At 36.0% G+C, this 22612-nt stretch overlaps 1 protein-coding gene across 1 annotated transcript in view; it reads right to left on the bottom strand.

The window, feature by feature from the left end:
• LOC141492881 (protein mono-ADP-ribosyltransferase PARP12-like) overlaps window positions 1-22612 on the bottom strand; it is a 91191-nt gene that overhangs the window by 19640 nt on the left and 48939 nt on the right. Inside the window, exons 8-9 of the mRNA XM_074193587.1 lie at window positions 1533-1653; window positions 314-410 (exon numbers count right to left, since the gene is read on the bottom strand). Of these exons, the coding sequence (XP_074049688.1) occupies window positions 314-410; window positions 1533-1653 (218 nt within the window). The remainder of the gene's footprint in view (window positions 1-313; window positions 411-1532; window positions 1654-22612) is intronic.

Raw genomic sequence — 22612 nt, 5'->3', positions numbered from 1 at the left:
GGTTTTTATTTATCATCTAATATATGCCAGATACTATGCTAAATATTTTACAAATATTATCTCATTTGATATTCACAATAATCCTGGGAAATAGGTGAAGTAGTTGAGGAAACTGAGATGGAAACACAGATTAAATGACCTGCCCAGCTAGTCAGTATTTGAGGCTGAATTTAAATTCAGGACTTTCTGACTCCAAGCCCAGTGCTCTATCCACTGTGTCACCTAGCTGCCTCTAACTAAAATGGTTGGGGGGAGACAATTTATCTCATACCTTTTTTCCTGCCTTCAAGTATCTACATCATTAAGTACTCACCGTTTCCTTATTTTGTCCACATCATCAGGGGATACAAATTTTGGCCTCCTAGATATTTTTCTTTTGGTTTGGCATATCAAATTTCTCTGAACCATTTCTTGAAAGAGGAAGAAGAAGAAGAAGAAAATATTTTTTTATTTAATCAAAAATAAATTACCTATATTTTAAAAATTAAACACACATACAGAGTACCAAGAAATTCAGTTATATTGAGGGTCATTTCATCTGCATGGGTGTTCATTTGGTGTTAGGGATGGTTGATGGAGGCATCATTCCATCCATTTCTGGGCTTTCTGACAGTGTCAGTTAAGCTACCCACTTAAATTGCTTTAGAAGCAACCAGATTAAATAACAATAATATATAAGGTGCTTTTAAAGTTTACATGGTAACAAAGGGTACCAAGTAAAAGTTGCTGAGGACCCAGTGAGTCTCATTCAAATATAATCAACTACCAAGATACCTTACAGAAACACACAGTGGAATCGCAGAGAACTACTCCATGTTCTCCAAAATCTCACAGCTAATCTGTGATTAAATCAGAAACTGGTAAAGTTAGGACACATGTGCATCAATGAGAGCTGGAGTCACCAAGAGACACAAGGCCAAAATTATCATTCTTCTACCTTTCAACCTTGGCTGCAAGCAAAATTGTTTTGGCTTTTTTTTTTAAGATTTTCAAAATGTGATAATTAAAATGATAAGCAATATAGTAATAGATACCATTTTATAGGGCTTGTTATGTGTTAGATTTTAAAATATATGCTCTCATACGACAACTATGTAAAACATATAATATGTACCAACAGTATTATTATTATTATTCCCAGATTCAGAGATGTTAGGTACCTTCCCCAAGGTCATACAAATGATAAATGCTGAGGCAAGTTTTGAACCCATATCTTTCCTGACTCAAAGTTCAGGAAATTCATACCACTACAACCCACTGCCTTTCCAATTCCTTCATATTGAACATTTCAGGTTATGCTGCCTTTGCTGCCTCACTTTCCTCTCATATTCAAGGAAGCTATAAGAAATTCATGTTTTAAATTATTATTTTTATGATGTTGCCTTCCATTTGAAAATGGGAATTGCATTCAATTCAATAAAATCTTTCCTCCTGTGCTTCTTAATATCAGGGTATAGGTCAGTCTTTTGCAACATTTGTAGCACTAAAAATCTAACATTTTTTGATTAAGTAGGAAAGCATAAGTACTATACCTTTAAAGTTGATTTCATAGAACTGATGTCCTGCCTGAAAGTCTACAGTGCCATATGAATCAGCAAGGTATACTGTTTCTATATCTATGGATGTTATTGAAGAAGGAGGATGATTTACACCCTAAAAAACAGAAATTTCAAGCACTTTGAAAAAAAATGAACACATGAATATGTCATACAATTTCCCTTCATTTTTGGCTTTTGATAAACAAGGAACCACTTCTTATGTCTTTAACTGGAAAAAGGAAATTCAACTTTATAAAAATAAAATTAAAAATCAGTTGATACAATATGAAGGAAATGACTAGGCAAACTGGTGGTCAAAAATATGAATTATGGGAAAGGGGGAGTACTAGGAATGTTTAATTAGAAAAAAGACAAAGTATTCTTCAAACTCACCCTAGAAACCAATTGAATGGACCTGAATCATATTTAAAATTCATTTTTAATGAAAACACATTATTTTATGACAAGTTAACCACTGACTTTTTTAAATTAAATTTTCTTTTAATTTCAGTTCTTAGTTCTCTCTCCTATTCCTGGCACCCAAGACAAGAAAATCAAAACATTTAAAATATGTATAGTCAGGCAAAACAAATTCCTGAATTATCATGTACCCCCCTCAAAAAAGAAAGAAAGAAAGAAAGAAAGAAAGGAAGGAAGGAAGGAAGGAAGGAAGGAAGGAAGGAAGGAAGAAAAAGTTAGGAAAGAAAGGAAGGAAGGAAGGAAGGAAGGAAGGAAGGAAGGAAGAAAAAGTTAGGAAAGAAAGGAAGAAAAGGAAGTAAAGAAAGGAAGGAAGGGGGCGGCACCAGTCCTGGAGTCAGGAGTATCTGAGTTCAAATCTGGCCTCAGACACTTAATAATTACCTAGCTGTGTGGCCTTGGGTAAGTCACCTAACTCATTGCCTTGTAAAAACTAAAAAAAAAAAAGGATGGAAGGGAGGAAGGAAGAGAAGGAAGAATATATAATTCATTCTGCAACCTCACTCTAAAGTCCTCTCTCTAGAGGTGCTTAGCATGTTTTCTCTTGAGTCCTTTGGAGTTGGGGTTCATCAAAGTTGATTATTTTTACAATATTGCCTATATAAATTGTTCTCTTAGCTCTGCTCATTTCATTTTTATATCTGTTCATACAAGTTTTCCTAGATTTTTCTAAAATCATCCTTTCTATCATTTCTTATAGCACAACAGTATTCTATCATATTCGTATGCTAAGTTAAGTTATTCTCTGATTGACAGGCTTTCTATCAGTTTCCAATTCTTTTCCAACCCAGAAAGAGAGATGCTAAAATATTTTTATATATCTAGGCTCTTCTCTGGGGTATAGATCTAGTAGAAGTAATGCTGGGTCAAAGGGTGTGTAGAGTTTAATAACTTTGGGGGTATACAATGGTTGGACTAGTCTGTAGCTTCACCAACAATTCTTTAAACATCTGTTTAGCATGCCATTTTCCTTTTCTGTCAACTTAGCTAATATGAGTTGTTTTAATATGCATCTTTGTAATTATTAGTGATTTATAACATTTTTTTCATATGACTATCAATAGTTTTGATTTCTTCCTTTGAAAACTGAGCCTTCATATCATTTGAACATGTATCAGTTGAAAAATGACTCTTTTCTTGAAATTTTGACTCAGTTCTTATACATGGTCCTATAAATGAGAGCTTTATCAGAGAAACTTGCTGCAAAGATTTCCTTCCCCAGTTTCCAGCTTTTCTTCAAATTTTAGCTGCTTTGATTTTATTTGTGCAAAATCTTTTCAACTTTATATAAACAAAATTATTCATTTAACCTCCTGCTAACCTCTCTCTTATATTCCTCCCTTCACCCCAGATCTGACAGGTAATTTCTGTCAAGTTCCACCAATTTACTCATATCACCCTTTGTCTAAATCATGTACCCATTTTGAATTTATCTTGGATTATAATGTAAAATATTGGTCTATACCTTGTTTCTGCCAGATTGTTTTTCAGGTTTTTCAACAGTTTTTAATTGAATAGAGAGTTCTCACACCAATAGATGAGATTTTAGGGATTATCAAATACCAAATTACTGTATTCATTTGTTTTTATTTATTATATAGCTAATCTGTTTTGCTGATCAACTTCTCTATTTCTTACCCAATTTTCTTACCAAACAGTCTAATGATTGTTTTGATTATTTAAAGTTTATTATTAGGCCCCCTTCCCTTTTCATTGATTCCCTTGACATTGTTGAATTTTTATTCCTCCAAGTAAATTTTGTTAATTTTTATTTTCTATCTCTATAAAATAATTCTTAGGTAATTTAATTGATTTGACACTGAATAAGGAAACTAATTATGGAAATAACTAATTTTTATCATATTGGCTCTGTCTACCACTTAAATTTCACTTTAAAGAGTGTTTTGTAATTGTGTCCACATAGTTCTTGTGCCTCCTCTCTCACAAGTCTAACATTTTATACTATTTATACTAGTACTATATAATATTTATACTATTCATAGTGTTTTAAATGGAATTTATCTTTTTTGTCTCTTCCTGCTGTTGTTTTGTTGGTAATTTACAGAAATACTAATGATATGTATACCTTTATTTCAATTTTCTTGGAGTTGTTAATTGTTTTAGTTTTCTAATTGACTCTCTGGGATTCTCGATGTAACCTTTCATACCATCTGATCAAAGTGATAATTTTGTTTCCTTTTTCCTTACTAGTCTTCCTTCAATTTCTTTTTCTTGTCCTATTTCTATAGTTACTATTTCCAGGACAATATTGAAAAGAAATGGTGACATCTTTGCTTCTTTTCTCTCCCCTTCTTCCCCTTTCTCTTCTTCCCCCACTTAGCCCCCAGATCTCACAGGAAATGGCTTCTAACTTATTCCCATTAAAAACAATGTTTGCTTTTGGTTTTAAGTATTACTTGTTTTCTGTAAAGCTCCATCTATACTGCGCTTTGGGTTTGGGTGTGTGTGTGTGTGTGTGTGTGTGTGTGTGTGTGTGTGTGTGTGTAATAGGAATGGATATTGTATTTGTCAAAAAAAAGGTCTTCATCTGGTGAAATAATCATGTGATTTTTAAAGTTTTTGTTATTATATAGTCAATTATACTTATAGTCTTTCTCATATTAAACCAACTCAGCAATCCTGGTACAACTGTAGCTTAGTCATTGGATATGATCTTTGTGTTATATCTCCTTGTTAATATTTTATTTACTTTTTTTTGCTAACAATGTTCATTAGGAAAACTTCCCTAGTTTTCTTTCTGTTTTGACTCTCTCAGGTTTAGGTATCAGGACCATATTTGTCATTGAAAGAATTTGGTAGGACTCTATCTATTTTCTTCAAATAGTTTATATATTATTGGAAATAATTATTCTTTAACTTGCTTATAAACATATCTAGTTCTGTATTATTTTTTTCCTTTGGGGAGTTCATTTATGGTTTGCACAAACTTTTCCTCCATAAGATAGGGTTCTTGGTTTTTTGTTTGTTTATTTTGGGTTGGGTTTTTTTTTTGGCAAGGTGATAGGGGGTTAAGTGACTTGCCTAAGGTCACACCACTGGGTAAGTATTATGTGTCTGAGGCAAGATATGAACTCGGGCCCTCCTGACTCCAGGGTCGGTGCTCTATCCATTGAGCCACCTAGCTGCTCCTAATTAATTCTTTAAAATATTTAATTTCCAATGAATTTTTAATCATTCTCCAGTGACTCTTTATTGACCATAATTTTTATTGTACTGTGATACATAAAAGTTGTGTTTTATACTGCTTTTTAAAATATGTTTGTGAATATTATACACCTTAATGTAGGGCAATTTTTGTGAAGATGGCATCACAATTAAGAAATAGATATGCAGGGCAATTCATTGGTTCAGTGGATAGAGCACCAGCCCTGGAGTCAGGTGGGCCCGAGTTCAAATCTAGCCTCAGACACTTAATAATTATCTAGATGTGTGACTTTGGGCAAGTCACTTGACCCATTGCCTTACATGTGTGCATATTCACACACACACACACACACACACACACACACACACACACACACAAATAGATATGCTCCTTACTATCCCCATTCATTAATTTCCAAAGGTCTATTATATCTAACTTTACTGAAATCTTATTCATATCCCTCCCTTCTTTTTTGAAATTTTTTGTTTATATTTATTTAGGTCTAAGAGGCATAAATTGAGGTCCCCACAATTATAGATTTACTATTTCCTCACCTTTATTCTTTTTTTTTTTTAGTTTTTTTGCAAGGCAAATGGAGTTAAGTGGCTTGCCCAAGGCCACACAGCTAGCTAGACCTTTATTCTTTTCATGAAGATTTCTTCTAAGTTCTCTATTTCCTTCTGTACTCATTGAACTTTTCCTTTAAATATTTATAAGCTATGTCATTTGGTGCTTATGTTTCATATTGATATTAATAAATGTAGCTTCCCTATTTATCACTTTTAAATGGTTCTATTTTTGGTTATACTTTGTTCTTGATCATGATTGCTACTCTTGTATTTTTTATTTTAGTTGAAGCCTTCTGATTCAGCTTTTTATTTTAATTTTATGTATATCTTCCTGTTTCAAATGTGCCTCCTCTTGTAAACAACATATTGCTTAATTCTGGATTCTAAACTATTATGTTATCCTTTTCTGTTTTATTAGTGAGTCATCCCATTCATATTTACAGTTATGATTGCTGATTGTGTATTTCTCTCCATCCTATTCTTATATACTTTTCCTTCACTTTTTTATCATGTTTTCCTTTTAAGAATCTGTTTTGCTTTTTTTTTTTTAACAACAGGAAAATGCAATTTATTTACACCAGCAGCCATGGGGGATGAAGAGTACACAGCGTATACAAAGTTAGCTACCTGTACAAGATGGATTACATATGCAAAAATAAAATTTCAAAATCACAGGACAACAACAACACCCCTTCCCTCCCAATGGCCCCAGCATGCATTAATGCCAGGTAGGTGGCCCCTGGGCATGCAGGGGGGGAGTGATGCATGGAAGGAAAAAAAGCCACCGGCCACAAAAAAAAATCAATACAGAACCCCCACACACTTAAGACACATGATAGGCTACAGGGGTGGACAATACATCTAGCTGGGAACTGGGGGGAAGGATGGGAAGCAAAATCCACAAAGCCTGTTACTAGAGAAGGGAGGGGAGAGACCTGGGAAGCTCCTAACCCAGAAATTAAGGGCAATAAGCCTTCTTTCCCCAAAGGGAAAGAAATTGTTCCCTAAAGATCCCAGCTAGACCAGGCTCATCTCATATATCCCAGCAGGGGAATGGGGCTATGGCCCTGGGAGGTGAACTGAACTTGGGCAAGTCAACATTGGAAAACCTCCCAAACGGCTTCTTAACTCTCCTGCTTTAGATAAGGGGAGCTAAGAACCATCTGGGCCTCAGTAAGGAAGAGCTACAGCCACCTCTCAGAAGTTGAGGGTTCCATGCCCCTCTGCCCACCCCTCCCCCAACAAGCGTAAGTTTGTCCCTTCTCCAATGCCAGCCTTCTTCCAAGACATGATTTGGAAGGGCTCCTGGGCACTGAATTCCCTCCTATAGAGAATATGGAAAATAATGGGCAGGGATTGTCCTGGGCCCAGCCTGTACTCTAGCTCACACTCCAGTTTGGCTTTATTTTTCCTTTAAAAAAAACAAGTCTTGGGTTAAAATACAGATCGGTAACCAGGCCCAGCCAGGGATTTGGAGATGACGGGTAGGCATTGAGGGCAGGGAGTAGGTTCCCAATCTACTATTTCTGCTAGCTCTCCAGGACCCACCCAAATTTCAGCCAGTCCCTGAGCACTAATGCTAGTAACTTGTAGGTCAGATAAGTGATGGATACCACCCCCCCCCCCCAATCCCGGGAGCAAAGGCTATCTGCCTACCCCAGTGAGGTTTGCTCAGGATAGTCCTATTCAAGTCTAGTATTCCCAAAACTGATTAGCACTTCGACTCCCCCCGCCCCCAAGTCCTGGCAGTTTGGGTCTGGGTGGTGGGGTGGGAAGAGAAGGGAATGCCTTCATCCCAACTTTGCAGGATGCTCATGGGCACTACCTGATCTAACGTTGTAGCTTTTCTCCTCTGGTACAAACCTCCCAGCACCCTGTCTGCCCTCTTCCCACCTACTATGAAGATCAGGACTCTCCTCAGAGTGTCAGACTACAAGTTCAGAATAAATAACTTGGTGGGGGGAGCTAAGGAGGAAGGGCAAGAGATGAACTAAAGCACATAGGAGTAAAAGAGGGCAGCAAGCAGCAAATAAGGACCTGGGGGAGTCCTATCAGGACAAAATGGTAAGGGGGGGAGGAACTTGGGGCCACTCTCAGGGTGGGGCTGGGCCCTTTCCCAGGGCAGGGGATGAGGTAAGAAAACATTTCAAATAAAGCAGCACCCATTCCCACTCACTTTGGGGGTCCTGTCCTCCCCAAGGGTTCTGAGGTTCAAGGAAGGAGGGAAAGGAAAATTCTGATAAGCAGTTTCCCTCGTCTTCCCCTCTCCCTTTGCCATTCCCTGAAGCCAGAGATTTCTGGCAGCCCCTCTTGGCTCTCCAAAGGAGAGAGCAGCTCCCACAGCCCAGGTGGCCCTAAGATACTGAGGAGAAAGGTGGAGAGAGCGGCCAGTCTGAACTGCCCCAAGGGAATACTCTGTGCCTACCCACCCACTCCAGGAAAAGGGGTCCACTGGACAGGACTCTGGAAACGGGCAGCAGAGTAGCTGTGAGCACAAGCACCCGACCATTCACATTGCAGAAGGCAGACAGGGGCCTCTTTGGGGCTCAGTTCCAGACTAATCTGATCAATTTTTAGATTCCCAGGAAGAAAAGAAACTAAAGCAAATGACTATTCAGTTCTCTAAATCTTTTTCCAAGTCTGACAATTGCAATAAATGGAGCCTCCTCTATAAACATTTCTGAAACCTACAAATAGTTTATTTGATCTATCTATACAACTGATGACTTTCTTCTTTCCAAAGGTGAGGAGATATCAGTGAAGTTTAAGTGGAAAAAGATGTGCTAGACATGGAGTCATGTTCTTATTCAATCTTATCTAAAAGTAAAAAACTCATGGTCCTGAGTTAGAGAGTGGCAAAGAAAAACAGAACCTCTAGCTTAGACATTATAAAATTGTGAGAAACTGAACAAGCTGGAACTTCGCATGGAAGATACATTCAGAATGACTTTCTGGAAAATTATTATATAACTGGCACACACACACACACACCATGAATTTCTTCCAACTAACTTAGATGAGTATCAAAGTGATCTTCACATGTAGGCCAATCTAATTACCCTGTGAAAGTCCCACAAAAAGTAAATCAGAGTGAACAGTCACTCACCTGGGTTCCATATTCAATCCATTGTCCATTGTCACTCTGCCAATACCAGAGCCATGTTGTGGTTAAGAGAATATTTGAAGGGTTTTGGTAACTGAGGAGGGAGTAGATAAACGACGCACTTGATTTAAACCACAGGTCATGGTCTCAAAATTGATGTCTGGATTTCCCATTCTACAGAAATGAAGCAGAACAGGCCTTTAAAACAGATGGTCCAGGATATGAAAATTATGGCTCTGTGTGCATGGGGAAATAATAGGGTTAACTTTAATGTATAATCAGTATCTTCATAAAAGGAACTAGATAAATCTCAAATTCAATTGAATTCAACAAAAATTGATTAACCCTAAAAAAGGGTTAATTAAATTAATGGAAACAACAACTTTAGCAAAGATGAAGAATATAAAATAAACCTACAGAAATCATGAGTATTTCTGTTGCCAACAAAACCAAACAAGAGGAAATAGGATAAGGAATTCTGTTTAAAATAAAATAATTACAGATTGGGGCAACTAGATGGCACACTGGAGTCAGAAGGACTTGTGTCCAAATGTGACTTCAGACACTTGACACTTGCTAGTTGTGTGACCCTGGGCAAGTCACCTAACACTGAATGCCTTGCCAAAAGAAACACAAAACTACAGATTATATAAAACATTTGGGAGTTGACCTACTGAGATACAAACAGAATTATTCAAAACACAATTAAAAAACACTACAGAAATACAGACATAAACAGAGATATGTTATATTAGTAGTTGTTGTTCAAATATAATAAAAAATGACAAAACTACCTAAAGTTACATGCCAATTGAATTACCAAAACATTGCTTTATAGACCTAAAAAAAGTTAGTCATCTTCATCTGAAGGAATATAAGATCAAGTATCTCAACAGAAAATATTGGGAGTAGGGAAGATGATCTCAAACTATATTACAAAACAGGAATGATTAAAACTATTTGATATTGGTTAAAAAAAAGAAGTCAATCAGGGAAATGGATTAGGTACAATATAGAAGAAAAAGATTATCTATTTAGTAACTAGATAGCGAGTCTGCTTTAAATTGGGTTTAGAGAAACACTTCAAAGCATATGCCATGATAAGCTCCAAATGAAGAGACAATTTAGATTTTTAAAAGTCACATAAGAAATAAACTAGAGAAGTGAGGATATATCTTTGCACAAACAAAATTAATGGAGATAAAATTAGAAGGGAAACAGCAGGGAAAAAATCTTTGCAGCAAATATCTTTGATAAAGTATCTAAGATATACAAGGAAGTGATTCAAATATACAAGAACAAACACTATTTCTTATAGCTAAATGATAAAAGATATAAATAGGTAGTTATCAGAAAAAGAAAACCAAGTTTTCAACAATCACATAAAAAATATTACAAATCACAATTGGAGAAATTCAAATGAAAGAATCTGAAGTTTCATCTCATACCTATCAGGTTAATAAAAATGACAAAAAAGGAAAATGAGAATTGCTAATTGTGGGAAAACAAACACTATAGCATGCTGCTGGAAGAACTACTAATTGATCTAGCTAGAAAACAGTTTGCCTAAAAGTCACTTAATATCACTACCAAGTCATTATCACAAAGAATTCGAAAAAAAAGGTAAAGGGATAAAGATAGCACATTTACTAGAAGCCCTTTTTGTGGTGGCAAAGAACTAGAAATTAAAGGGTTGCTCATCAAATGGAGAATGGCTGAACAAATTATGGGATATAAATGTAATGAAATGTTATTGTACCATCAGAAATTATGAAAGGGACAGTTCCAGAGCAATTTGGGAAGATATATGCAATAATGCAGGTTGAAGTAAGCAGAACCAGGGAAATAAATTATATAATATCAATAATGTTAAGAAAAACAACTTTGAAAGCCTTGAAAATGCTAATCAACGGGTTTTTTTTTTTTAGGTAGGTGAATTTTGAGATAAGAGCCTAACCAATTTTCCAGGGTTATATGGCTATGAAATATTTGAGGCAGGATTAAATTCAGGTCTTCCTGACTCCAAGTTCAGTACCCTACATACTCTGACACTTAACAGGAAGTGTCCTGGACCTTCTTCTTTTCTATCAGCTCCTATGAATACAATTACAAGCTCTATGCTGATGATTCTAAAATATTTCTATCCCTAATCTCTCTGCTGAATTCCTATCTTGCACATCCAACTGACTTTCGGACATCTAGAACTGTATGTCCAGTGGACATCCTAAACTCAATATGTCCAAAACAGAACTTGTTATCTTTTCTTCCTCAATCTTTCTTTCTCTCTCCTATCCTTTCTATAACTGCAGAGGGAAACACTATTTTCCCAATACTCAGGCTTACAAATTAGGAATCATTCTGAATTCCTTACTCTCTTTTACCAATCACCCCCTCTCATATCCAAGCAGTTACCAAGGACTGCCTATTTTACCTTTGCAACATCTCTCAAATATATCCCCTTCTTTCCTCTACTTATGCCACCTCTCTAGTGGAGGTCATCAACATCTCATGTCTGAACTATTACAATAATCTGTTGGTGGGTGCCTGACTCAAATCTCTCTCTCCACTCCAATCCATCCTCCATTCAGTCACCAAAGGTTCAATTATGTATCCCACCTACTCAAAAAGCTCCCGTGACTTGCTGTTGCCTGTAGGAACAAATAAAAAAATTGTGTTTGGCATTCAAAGCCCCTTTATAACCTAACTCCCCCCCCCCCCAACCTTTCCAGATTTCTTGCATCTTATTCCCTAAGATGTACTCTTCAATTCAGTGAGAATGGCCTCCCTGGCTGTCCCTGTATCTCTTGACTCTGGCATTTTCTTTAGCTACCTTCCAAACCTGAAATTCCCCTCCCTCCTCAAAACCAATTACTAACATCCCTAATTTTCCTTTAAATCCCATTTAAGATCCTACCTTTGACTGGAAATCTTAATTCCAGTACTTTTCCCTTTTAATTGTTCACTATTTATCTAGTATATTGTTCACTACACACATAAAGTTATTGTTTTTAAATTTTTATTATTTATTTCCAGCATCATTTTTTTAAATTTTGAATTCCAAATTCCCTCCTTTGACCCTTCCACCAACCATTGAGAAGGCAAGCAATATGATATCAATCATACATGTAAAATCATGGAAAACATATTTTCATATTAGAGATGTCACCACCAGGACTCCAAAAAATCCAAGAAAAATAAAATGGGAAAATTATATAATTTGCATTCAGAATTCATCTGTTTTCTCTCTGGAGAAAAGGACTTATTCTAAGTCCTTCAAAATTATTTTGTATTACTATATTGATTAAAAGTAGTTAAATTTTTCACAATTGATCATTTTTACATTGCTATTACTGTACAATGAATTCCTACTTCTGCTCACTTATCTTTGTATGAATGTATATAAAACTTACCAGCTTTCTCTGAAACAATTCCCCTCATCATTTCTTTCCCCCTCCTCCCTGCCAAGGCAGTGGGATTAAGTCACTTGTGCAAGGTCACACAGCTAGGTAATTATTAAGTGTCTGAGGCTGGTTTGAACTCAGATCCTCCTGACATCAGGGGCAGTGCTCTAACTACTGTACCATCTAGCTGCCCCCATCATTTTCCTATAATACAATATTATTTCCATTACAATCATAGGCCACAACTTGTTCTGCCATTCTTCAATTGAGGAACATCCCCTCAATTTCTAATTCTTTGTAACTACAAAAAGAGCTGCTCTAAATATTTTTTGTATATATGGTCCCTTTTCCTTTTTCTTTTATTTATTTGAGATACAGACCTAGCAGAGGTATTACCAGTCAAAAGGTATATACAGTTTTATAATCCTTTGATCATAGTTCTAGATTGTTTCTACAGAATAGTTGGATCAGTTCAGAACCCCACTGACAATGCACTAATGAACTTATTTTTTTTGCATAGCCCCTCCAAACACTTGTCATTTTCCTTTTCTGTCATGTTAGTCACTCTGATAGGTGTGAATATCTCAGAGTAGTTTTATTTGTATTTCTTTAGTCAACAATGACCTAGAATATTTTAAAAGTATGACTGAAGGGGAAGCTAGGTGGTGCAGTGGATAGAGCACCAGCCCTGGAGTCAGGAGGAACTGAGTTCAAATCCAGCTTAAGACACTTAATAATTGCCTAGCTATGTTACCTTGGGCAAGTCACTTAACCCCCCATGGTCTTAAATAAAATTTAAAAAAATATATGACAGGATAGCTTTGATTTTCTCTCCTGAAAAACTTTGACCAGTTATCAATTGGGTTTTGGCTCTAATTTTTATAAATTTGATTAGTTTTTTTATATATTTAAGAAATGAAGCCTTTAACAGACAAACATATAAATTTTTTGATACACTCTTTCATTGTGTATGGTACCTTTTAGCAAATGTAGTTACCTTAATTATCTCTTTTAATTAGGTCTAGTTTTACTTTTGCTTTGTCTGAGACCATGATTGCTTCCCTTGCCTTTTTTTTAATTCAGCTGACAATATAATAGATTCTGTTCCAGTCCCTCATTTTAAATCCTTAACATTTTTTAAACTCTTATGAACATCTTTTTATTCCAAATAATATTCTCCTCTTAACAGCATTGTTGGATACCTATTTCTAATTCATTTGTTATCTACTTCCACATTGTGGGTGACTTCATATCATTCACTTTCCAGTAATTATTGGTAATTGTATACATTCCTACATCTTTTAACTCTTATGAGTATCTTTCTGTTCCAAAACATTTCTTGTTAACAACTTATTATTGGATACTGGTTTCTAATCTTTTTTGCTATCCACCTCCACTTTATAGGCGAGTTCATCCCTTCCATATTCATAGTTATTATCAGCAACTGTATTTCCCTCAATCCTATTTTCATCTGTTTATCCACCTCTTTTTAACCCTTTCCCTTAAAAGTCTGTTTTGCTTCTAACCATTGTCTCCTTTAAACTGTCCTTCCTTTTATCAACCCCTTATTTCTCTTATCTCCCTCCCCTCCTTTTTCCCTAGTAGGTAACATTGATTTCAATAATCACACGAATATGACATATTTCTATTTCAGTATTTTTGAACCAATTCTGATGAGATTGAAGTTTAAGCATTGCCACCTACCTTCATTTTCCCTTCCTCTGTAAAAGCTCTTTCTTGTAAGCCTTTTTCATGTGAGATAATTTTCATCTTTCTTCCTAATCCTTATCCCAACATATCAATTCAAACTCATCCCCTCTGACTATGCAGACAACTCCTAATTGTCCTAATAGTGATAAAGTGCCAAGGTATTACTTGTATCAGCTTCACATAAAGGAATGTAAACAATTTATCCTTAAGTTCTTTATGATTTCTCTTCCATGTTTACCTTTTTTATGCTTCCCTTGAATTCTGTGTTTGAATGTCAAATTTTCTTTTCAACTCTGACCTTTTCATCAGGAATACTGGAAAGCCTTCTATTTCATTGAATGTTAATTATTTACCCTGAAAGATTATATTCAGGTTTTCTGGATAGGTGATTCTTGGTTGAAATACTAGTTCTTTTGCCTTCTAGAATATATTTCAATCCTTCTGCTCCTTTAATATGGAAGATGCAAAATCTTGGGAGATACTGACTGGAGCTCTATGATATTTTGAATAGTTTCTTTCTGGTTGTTCGCAATACTTTCTCCTTGATCATAAAACTAGAATTTTGCTATAATATTCCTAGGGTTTTTCCTTTTAGGATAACCTTCAGGAGGTGATCCATGGATTCTTTTTAACTTCTATTTTTCCCCTCTGGAATGACGATATCAGGCAAGTTTTTCATGACAATTTCTTTAAAAATTATGTTTGTCAACCCTGGAGACCTGTTATGGACGATGTTATCCATACCCAGAGGAAGAAAAACAAAATAAAACACAACAAAGAAAAACCTACAGAATCTGAATGAATATTACATTCACTTTTAAAGATTTCTCTTATCTTTTTCTTTCCTATCTCATGATTTTTTTCCTTTTTCCCTTAACCCTAATTGCTCAAACAGAAAATGACTAATCTGGAAACATGTTAAACACAAAATATATATGTACAATGCTTATCAGACTGTTCTCCATTGAGGGGAAGGGGGTAGGCAGGGGAGGAGTGGAGGGACATTATATAACTTATAAATATGCATATGCATGTGGATGAATGTTGAAAAACTTTTATAACATGTAATTGGAAAAATAAAATAAAATAAAATATCAATTAGGAAAAAAAGAAATATGATGTCTGTGCTCTTTTTTTGATCATGGCTTTCATTGTAGCCCAATAATTCTTAAATTGTCTCTCCTCAATTTATTTTCTGTGTCAGTTTGTTTTACCAATAAGATATTTCCCATTTTCTTCTATTATTTCATTGTTTTGACTTATTTGTTTACCTAAGGAAAAATATTTAAGTTCCCCCTTATATTTAGGATGGCTATTTCTTAGTTTTTAGTTTTACTTTTTTCCTTGTTTTTAGTTTCATTTATAGTAAGAATATTAACATGGTACTTTTCCTACAATGGTATTTTAGCTCAATGGTTATTAGAGGAAAATCTTAAATTTTGGAAAATTATAAGACAAACAAAATCTAAAAAATATAATTATAAAATAGGAGGGACTTTGGACATTCTTTCTTTGCTGTTTTGTGCCTAGCAATGTTGTGACTTTGGTGGTTGTCCCAATCTTGGCTGTAGGTGGTTGAGGACTGGAGGAAAGAAGAAGGAATGGCACCTCCAGAAGATTCTCTACTGTCTATTTAGTCTCCCTTCATCACTCAATAACTCTACTACTATAAGAAAGGGTGAGGATGGAAAACAGAATAAGCATTACTCACTGGGTTCCAACATTTGGGGAAAAAGGCGGAAGACCAAGGGCCAAGTTGAACAGGAGACTGATGTACGAGGGAGAAGAGGGAGATGGGGCTGGGGAAACATATCTAAACAGAAGAGAAGAAAAATTGTCATAGTAAATTATCTCTCAAATCTTGAGTGTATTGCTGTGAGAAATGAGTTGAAACCCTAACCTATAAAATAAGGGCCAAGAGCAAGTTTCAAGTTCCTTTCTTGAGCTTAACTAGGAGAACCCTATAACTTTTAGAATCAGCTGACCTAAGGTACCTTTCCTTGGAGGGAAATAACTAGTTTTATTCCTGCTACAGGGAGTGAGGCAATGCTTAACCCAAAGAAATTAGACAGGGGTGATATGGAACAATGGCAGTTTAATAAAAATTTAAAAATATGGGGTAGTGGACAAAGAGCTAACCTCAGAGTCAAGAAAACCTGTGTTCAGGTTCTGCCTCTGATACATACTAAGAAAAATCACCTAACCTCTCAGTGTCTCTAGGAAAATTTCTAAGACTATAAGTTTTCAAGAAACTTCCAACCTAAATTTGTAAAGAGTTTCTTCACCTGGCATCTTATGACAATGAAATTATAAGTCTGGTCCCTATCCCTAAATTCAGAGGAAAAATGACTGCTTTCAAGAGAACACAGAAAAAAAGAGAAAGTATAGTCCCAAGCACCAGGCCTAAGGCTTTGAGTGTTCTAGATGAAAAAGAATAGAAAGGATTGCCTGAAACACCTAGTCTAGGATAACTATCAATGGTAACTACTCAAGGGGTAATTATAAATACAGGGTTACAGACCTAGAGCCAAAGGACTGAAAGTCTTCAGAGAATTCCTTCATTCAGGGAGTTCAGTTTCCTTCAATAGCAAGTTAAAATTGAGACCCCCAGTGAGGTTGCTCAGGATAGTCCTATTCAAGTCTAGTATTCCCAAAACTGATTAGCACTTCGACTCCCCCCGCCCCCAAGTCCTGGCAGTTTGGGTCTGGGTGGTGGGGTGGGAAGAGAAGGGAATGCCTTCATCCCAACTTTGCAGGATGTCATGGGCACTACCTGATCTAACGTTGTAGCTTTTCTCCTCTGGTACAAACCTCCCAGCACCCTGTCTGCCCTCTTCCCACCTACTATGAAGATCAGGACTCTCCTCAGAGTGTCAGACTACAAGTTCAGAATAAATAACTTGGGGGGGGAGCTAAGGAGGAAGGGCAAGAGATGAACTAAAGCACATAGGAGTAAAAGAGGGCAGCAAGCAGCAGATAAGGACCTGGGGGAGTCCTATCAGGACAAAATGGTAAGGGGGGAGGAACTTGGGGCCACTCTCAGGGTGGGGCTGGGCCCTTTCCCAGGGCAGGGGATGAGGTAAGAAAACATTTCAAATAAAGCAGCACCATTCCCACTCACTTTGGGGTCCTGTCCTCCCCAAGGGTTCTGAGGTTCAAGGAAGGAGGGAAAGGAAAATTCTGATAAGCAGTTTCCCTCGTCTTCCCCTCTCCCTTGCCATTCCCTGAAGCCAGAGATTTCTGGCAGCCCCTCTTGGCTCTCCAAAGGAGGAGCAGCTCCCACAGCCCAGGTGGCCCTAAGATACTGAGGAGAAAGGTGGAGAGAGCGGCCAGTCTGAACTGCCCCAAGGGAATACTCTGTGCCTACCCACCCACTCCAGGAAAAGGGGTCCACTGGACAGGACTCTGGAAACGGGCAGCAGAGTAGCTGTGAGCACAAGCACCCGACCATTCACATTGCAGAAGGCAGACAGGGGCCTCTTTGGGGCTCAGTTCCAGACTAATCTGATCAATTTTAGATTCCCAGGAAGAAAAGAAACTAAAGCAAATGACTATTCAGTTCTCTAAATCTTTTTCCAAGTCTGACAATTGCAATAAATGGAGCCTCCTCTATAAACATTTCTGAAACCTACAAATAGTTTATTTGATCTATCTATACAACTGATGACTTTCTTCTTTCCAAAGGTGAGGAGATATCAGTGAAGTTTAAGTGGAAAAAGATGTGCTAGACATGGAGTCATGTTCTTATTCAATCTTATCTAAAAGTAAAAAACTCATGGTCCTGAGTTAGAGAGTGGCAAAGAAAAACAGAACCTCTAGCTTAGACATTATAAAATTGTGAGAAACTGAACAAGCTGGAACTTCGCATGGAAGATACATTCAGAATGACTTTCTGGAAAATTATTATATAACTGGCACACACACACACACCATGAATTTCTTCCAACTAACTTAGATGAGTATCAAAGTGATCTTCACATGTAGGCCACAAAAAGTAAATCAGAGTGAACGGTCACTCACCTGGGTTCCATATTCAATCCATTGTCCATTGTCACTCTGCCAATACCAGAGCCATGTTGTGGTTAAGAGAATATTTGAAGGTTTGGTAACTGAGGAGGGAGTAGATAAACGACGCACTTGATTTAAACCACAGGTCATGGTCTCAAAATTGATGTCTGGATTTCCCATTCTACAGAAATGAAGCAGAACAGGCCTTTAAAACAGATGGTCCAGGATATGAAAATTATGGCTCTGTGTGCATGGGGAAATAATAGGGTTAACTTTAATGTATAATCAGTATCTTCATAAAAGGATCTAGATAAATCTCAAATTCAATTGAATTCAACAAAAATTGATTAACCCTAAAAAAGGGTTAATTAAATTAATGGAAACAACAACTTTAGCAAAGATGAAGAATATAAAATAAACCTACAGAAATCATGAGTATTTCTGTTGCCAACAAAACCAAACAAGAGGAAATAGGATAAGGAATTCTGTTTAAAATAAAATAATTACAGATTGGGGCAACTAGATGGCACACTGGAGTCAGAAGGACTTGTGTCCAAATGTGACTTCAGACACTTGACACTTGCTAGTTGTGTGACCCTGGGCAAGTCACCTAACACTGAATGCCTTGCCAAAAGAAACACAAAACTACAGATTATATAAAACATTTGGGAGTTGACCTACTGAGATACAAACAGAATTATTCAAAACACAATTAAAAAACACTACAGAAATACAGACATAAACAGAGATATGTTATATTAGTAGTTGTTGTTCAAATATAATAAAAATGACAAAACTACCTAAAGTTACATGCCAATTGAATTACCAAAACATTGCTTTATAGACCTAAAAAAAGTTAGTCATCTTCATCTGAAGGAATATAAGATCAAGTATCTCAACAGAAATATTGGGAGTAGGGAAGATGATCTCAAACTATATTACAAAACAGGAATGATTAAAACTATTTGATATTGGTTAAAAAAAAGAAGTCAATCAGGGAAATGGATTAGGTACAATATAGAAGAAAAAGATTATCTATTTAGTAACTAGATAGCAGTCTGCTTTAAATTGGGTTTAGAGAAACACTTCAAAGCATATGCCATGATAAGCTCCAAATGAAGAGACAATTTAGATTTTTAAAAGTCACATAAGAAATAAACTAGAGAAGTGAGGATATATCTTTGCACAAACAAAATTAATGGAGATAAAATTAGAAGGGAAACAGCAGGGAAAAAATCTTTGCAGCAAATATCTTTGATAAAGTATCTAAGATATACAAGGAAGTGATTCAAATATACAAGAACAAACACTATTTCTTATAGCTAAATGATAAAAGATATAAATAGGTAGTTATCAGAAAAAGAAAACCAAGTTTTCAACAATCACATAAAAATATTACAAATCACAATTGGAGAAATTCAAATGAAAGAATCTGAAGTTTCATCTCATACCTATCAGGTTAATAAAAATGACAAAAAAGGAAAATGAGAATTGCTAATTGTGGGAAAACAAACACTATAGCATGCTGCTGGAAGAACTACTAATTGATCTAGCTAGAAAACAGTTTGCCTAAAAGTCACTTAATATCACTACCAAGTCATTATCACAAAGAATTCGAAAAAAAGGTAAAGGGATAAAGATACACATTTATAGAAGCCCTTTTTGTGGTGGCAAAGAACTAGAAATTAAAGGGTTGCTCATCAAATGGAGAATGGCTGAACAAATTATGGGATATAAATGTAATGAAATGTTATTGTACCATCAGAAATTATGAAAGGGACAGTTCCAGAGCAATTTGGGAAGATATATGCAATAATGCAGGTTGAAGTAAGCAGAACCAGGGAAATAAATTATATAATATCAATAATGTTAAGAAAAACAACTTTGAAAGCCTTGAAAATGCTAATCAACGGGTTTTTTTTTTTAGGTAGGTGAATTTTGAGATAAGAGCCTAACCAATTTTCCAGGGTTATATGGCTATGAAATATTTGAGGCAGGATTTAAATTCAGGTCTTCCTGACTCCAAGTTCAGTACCCTACATACTCTGACACTTAACAGGAAGTGTCCTGGACCTTCTTCTTTTCTATCAGCTCCTATGAATACAATTACAAGCTCTATGCTGATGATTCTAAAATATTTCTATCCCTAATCTCTCTGCTGAATTCCTATCTTGCACATCCAACTGACTTTCGGACATCTAGAACTGTATGTCCAGTGGACATCCTAAACTCAATATGTCCAAAACAGAACTTGTTATCTTTCTTCCTCAATCTTTCTTTCTCTCTCCTATCCTTTCTATAACTGCAGAGGGAAACACTATTTTCCCAATACTCAGGCTTACAAATTAGGAATCATTCTGAATTCCTTACTCTCTTTTACCAATCACCCCCTCTCATATCCAAGCAGTTACCAAGGACTGCCTATTTTACCTTTGCAACATCTCTCAAATATATCCCCTTCTTTCCTCTACTTATGCCACCTCTCTAGTGGAGGTCATCAACATCTCATGTCTGAACTATTACAATAATCTGTTGGTGGGTGCCTGACTCAAATCTCTCTCTCCACTCCAATCCATCCTCCATTCAGTCACCAAAGGTTCAATTATGTATCCCACTACTCAAAAAGCTCCCGTGACTTGCTGTTGCCTGTAGGAACAAATAAAAAATTGTGTTTGGCATTCAAAGCCCTTTATAACCTAACTCCCCCCCCCCCAACCTTTCCAGATTTCTTGCATCTTATTCCCTAAGATGTACTCTTCAATTCAGTGAGAATGGCCTCCCTGGCTGTCCCTGTATCTCTTGACTCTGGGCATTTTCTTTAGCTACCTTCCAAACCTGAAATTCCCCTCCCTCCTCAAAACCAATTACTAACATCCCTAATTTTCCTTTAAATCCCATTTAAGATCCTACCTTTGACTGGAAATCTTAATTCCAGTACTTTTCCCTTTTAATTGTTCACTATTTATCTAGTATATTGTTCACTACACACATAAAGTTATTGTTTTTAAATTTTATTATTTATTTCCAGCATCCATTTTTTTAAATTTTGAATTCCAAATTCCCTCCTTTGACCCTTCCACCAACCATTGAGAAGGCAAGCAATATGATATCAATCATACATGTAAAATCATGGAAAACATATTTTCATATTAGAGATGTCACCACCAGGACTCCAAAAATCCAAGAAAAATAAAATGGGAAAATTATATAATTTGCATTCAGAATTCATCTGTTTTCTCTCTGGAGAAAAGGACTTATTCTAAGTCCTTCAAAATTATTTTGTATTACTATATTGATTAAAGTAGTTAAATTTTTCACAATTGATCATTTTTACATTGCTATTACTGTACAATGAATTCCTACTTCTGCTCACTTATCTTTGTATGAATGTATATAAAACTTACCAGCTTTCTCTGAAACAATTCCCCTCATCATTTCTTTCCCCCTCCTCCCTGCCAAGGCAGTGGGATTAAGTCACTTGTGCTAGGTCACACAGCTAGGTAATTATTAAGTGTCTGAGGCTGGTTTGAACTCAGATCCTCCTGACATCAGGGCAGTGCTCTAACTACTGTACCATCTAGCTGCCCCCATCATTTCCTATAATACAATATTATTCCATTACAATCATAGGCCACAACTTGTTCTGCCATTCTTCAATTGAGGAACATCCCCTCAATTTCTAATTCTTTGTAACTACAAAAAGAGCTGCTCTAAATATTTTTTGTATATATGGTCCCTTTTCCTTTTTCTTTTATTTATTTGAGATACAGACCTAGCAGAGGTATTACCAGTCAAAAGGTATATACAGTTTTATAATCCTTTGATCATAGTTCTAGATTGTTCTACAGAATAGTTGGATCAGTTCAGAACCCCACTGACAATGCACTAATGAACTTATTTTTTTGCATAGCCCCTCCAAACACTTGTCATTTTCCTTTTCTGTCATGTTAGTCACTCTGATAGGTGTGAATATCTCAGAGTAGTTTTATTTGTATTTCTTTAGTCAACAATGACCTAGAATATTTTAAAAGTATGACTGAAGGGGAAGCTAGGTGGTGCAGTGGATAGAGCACCAGCCCTGGAGTCAGGAGGAACTGAGTTCAAATCCAGCTTAAGACACTTAATAATTGCCTAGCTATGTTACCTTGGGCAAGTCACTTAACCCCCATGGTCTTAAATAAAATTTAAAAAAATATATGACAGGATAGCTTTGATTTTCTCTCCTGAAAACTTTGACCAGTTATCAATTGGGTTTTGGCTCTAATTTTTATAAATTTGATTAGTTTTTTTATATATTTAAGAAATGAAGCCTTTAACAGACAAACATATAAATTTTTTGATACACTCTTTCATTGTGTATGGTACCTTTTAGCAAATGTAGTTACCTTAATTATCTCTTTTAATTAGGTCTAGTTTTACTTTTGCTTTGTCTGAGACCATGATTGCTTCCCTTGCCTTTTTTTTAATTCAGCTGACAATATAATAGATTCTGTTCCAGTCCCTCATTTTAAATCCTTAACATTTTTTAAACTCTTATGAACATCTTTTTATTCCAAATAATATTTCCTCTTAACAGCATTGTTGGATACCTATTTCTAATTCATTTGTTATCTACTTCCACATTGTGGGTGACTTCATAT

Source organism: Macrotis lagotis, chromosome 7, assembly GCF_037893015.1.
Source record: "Macrotis lagotis isolate mMagLag1 chromosome 7, bilby.v1.9.chrom.fasta, whole genome shotgun sequence".
Classification (NCBI taxonomy): domain Eukaryota; kingdom Metazoa; phylum Chordata; class Mammalia; order Peramelemorphia; family Peramelidae; genus Macrotis; species Macrotis lagotis.
The sequence above is the reverse complement of the archived record's forward strand: the minus strand, read 5'-3'. Positions and strand labels throughout refer to the sequence as shown.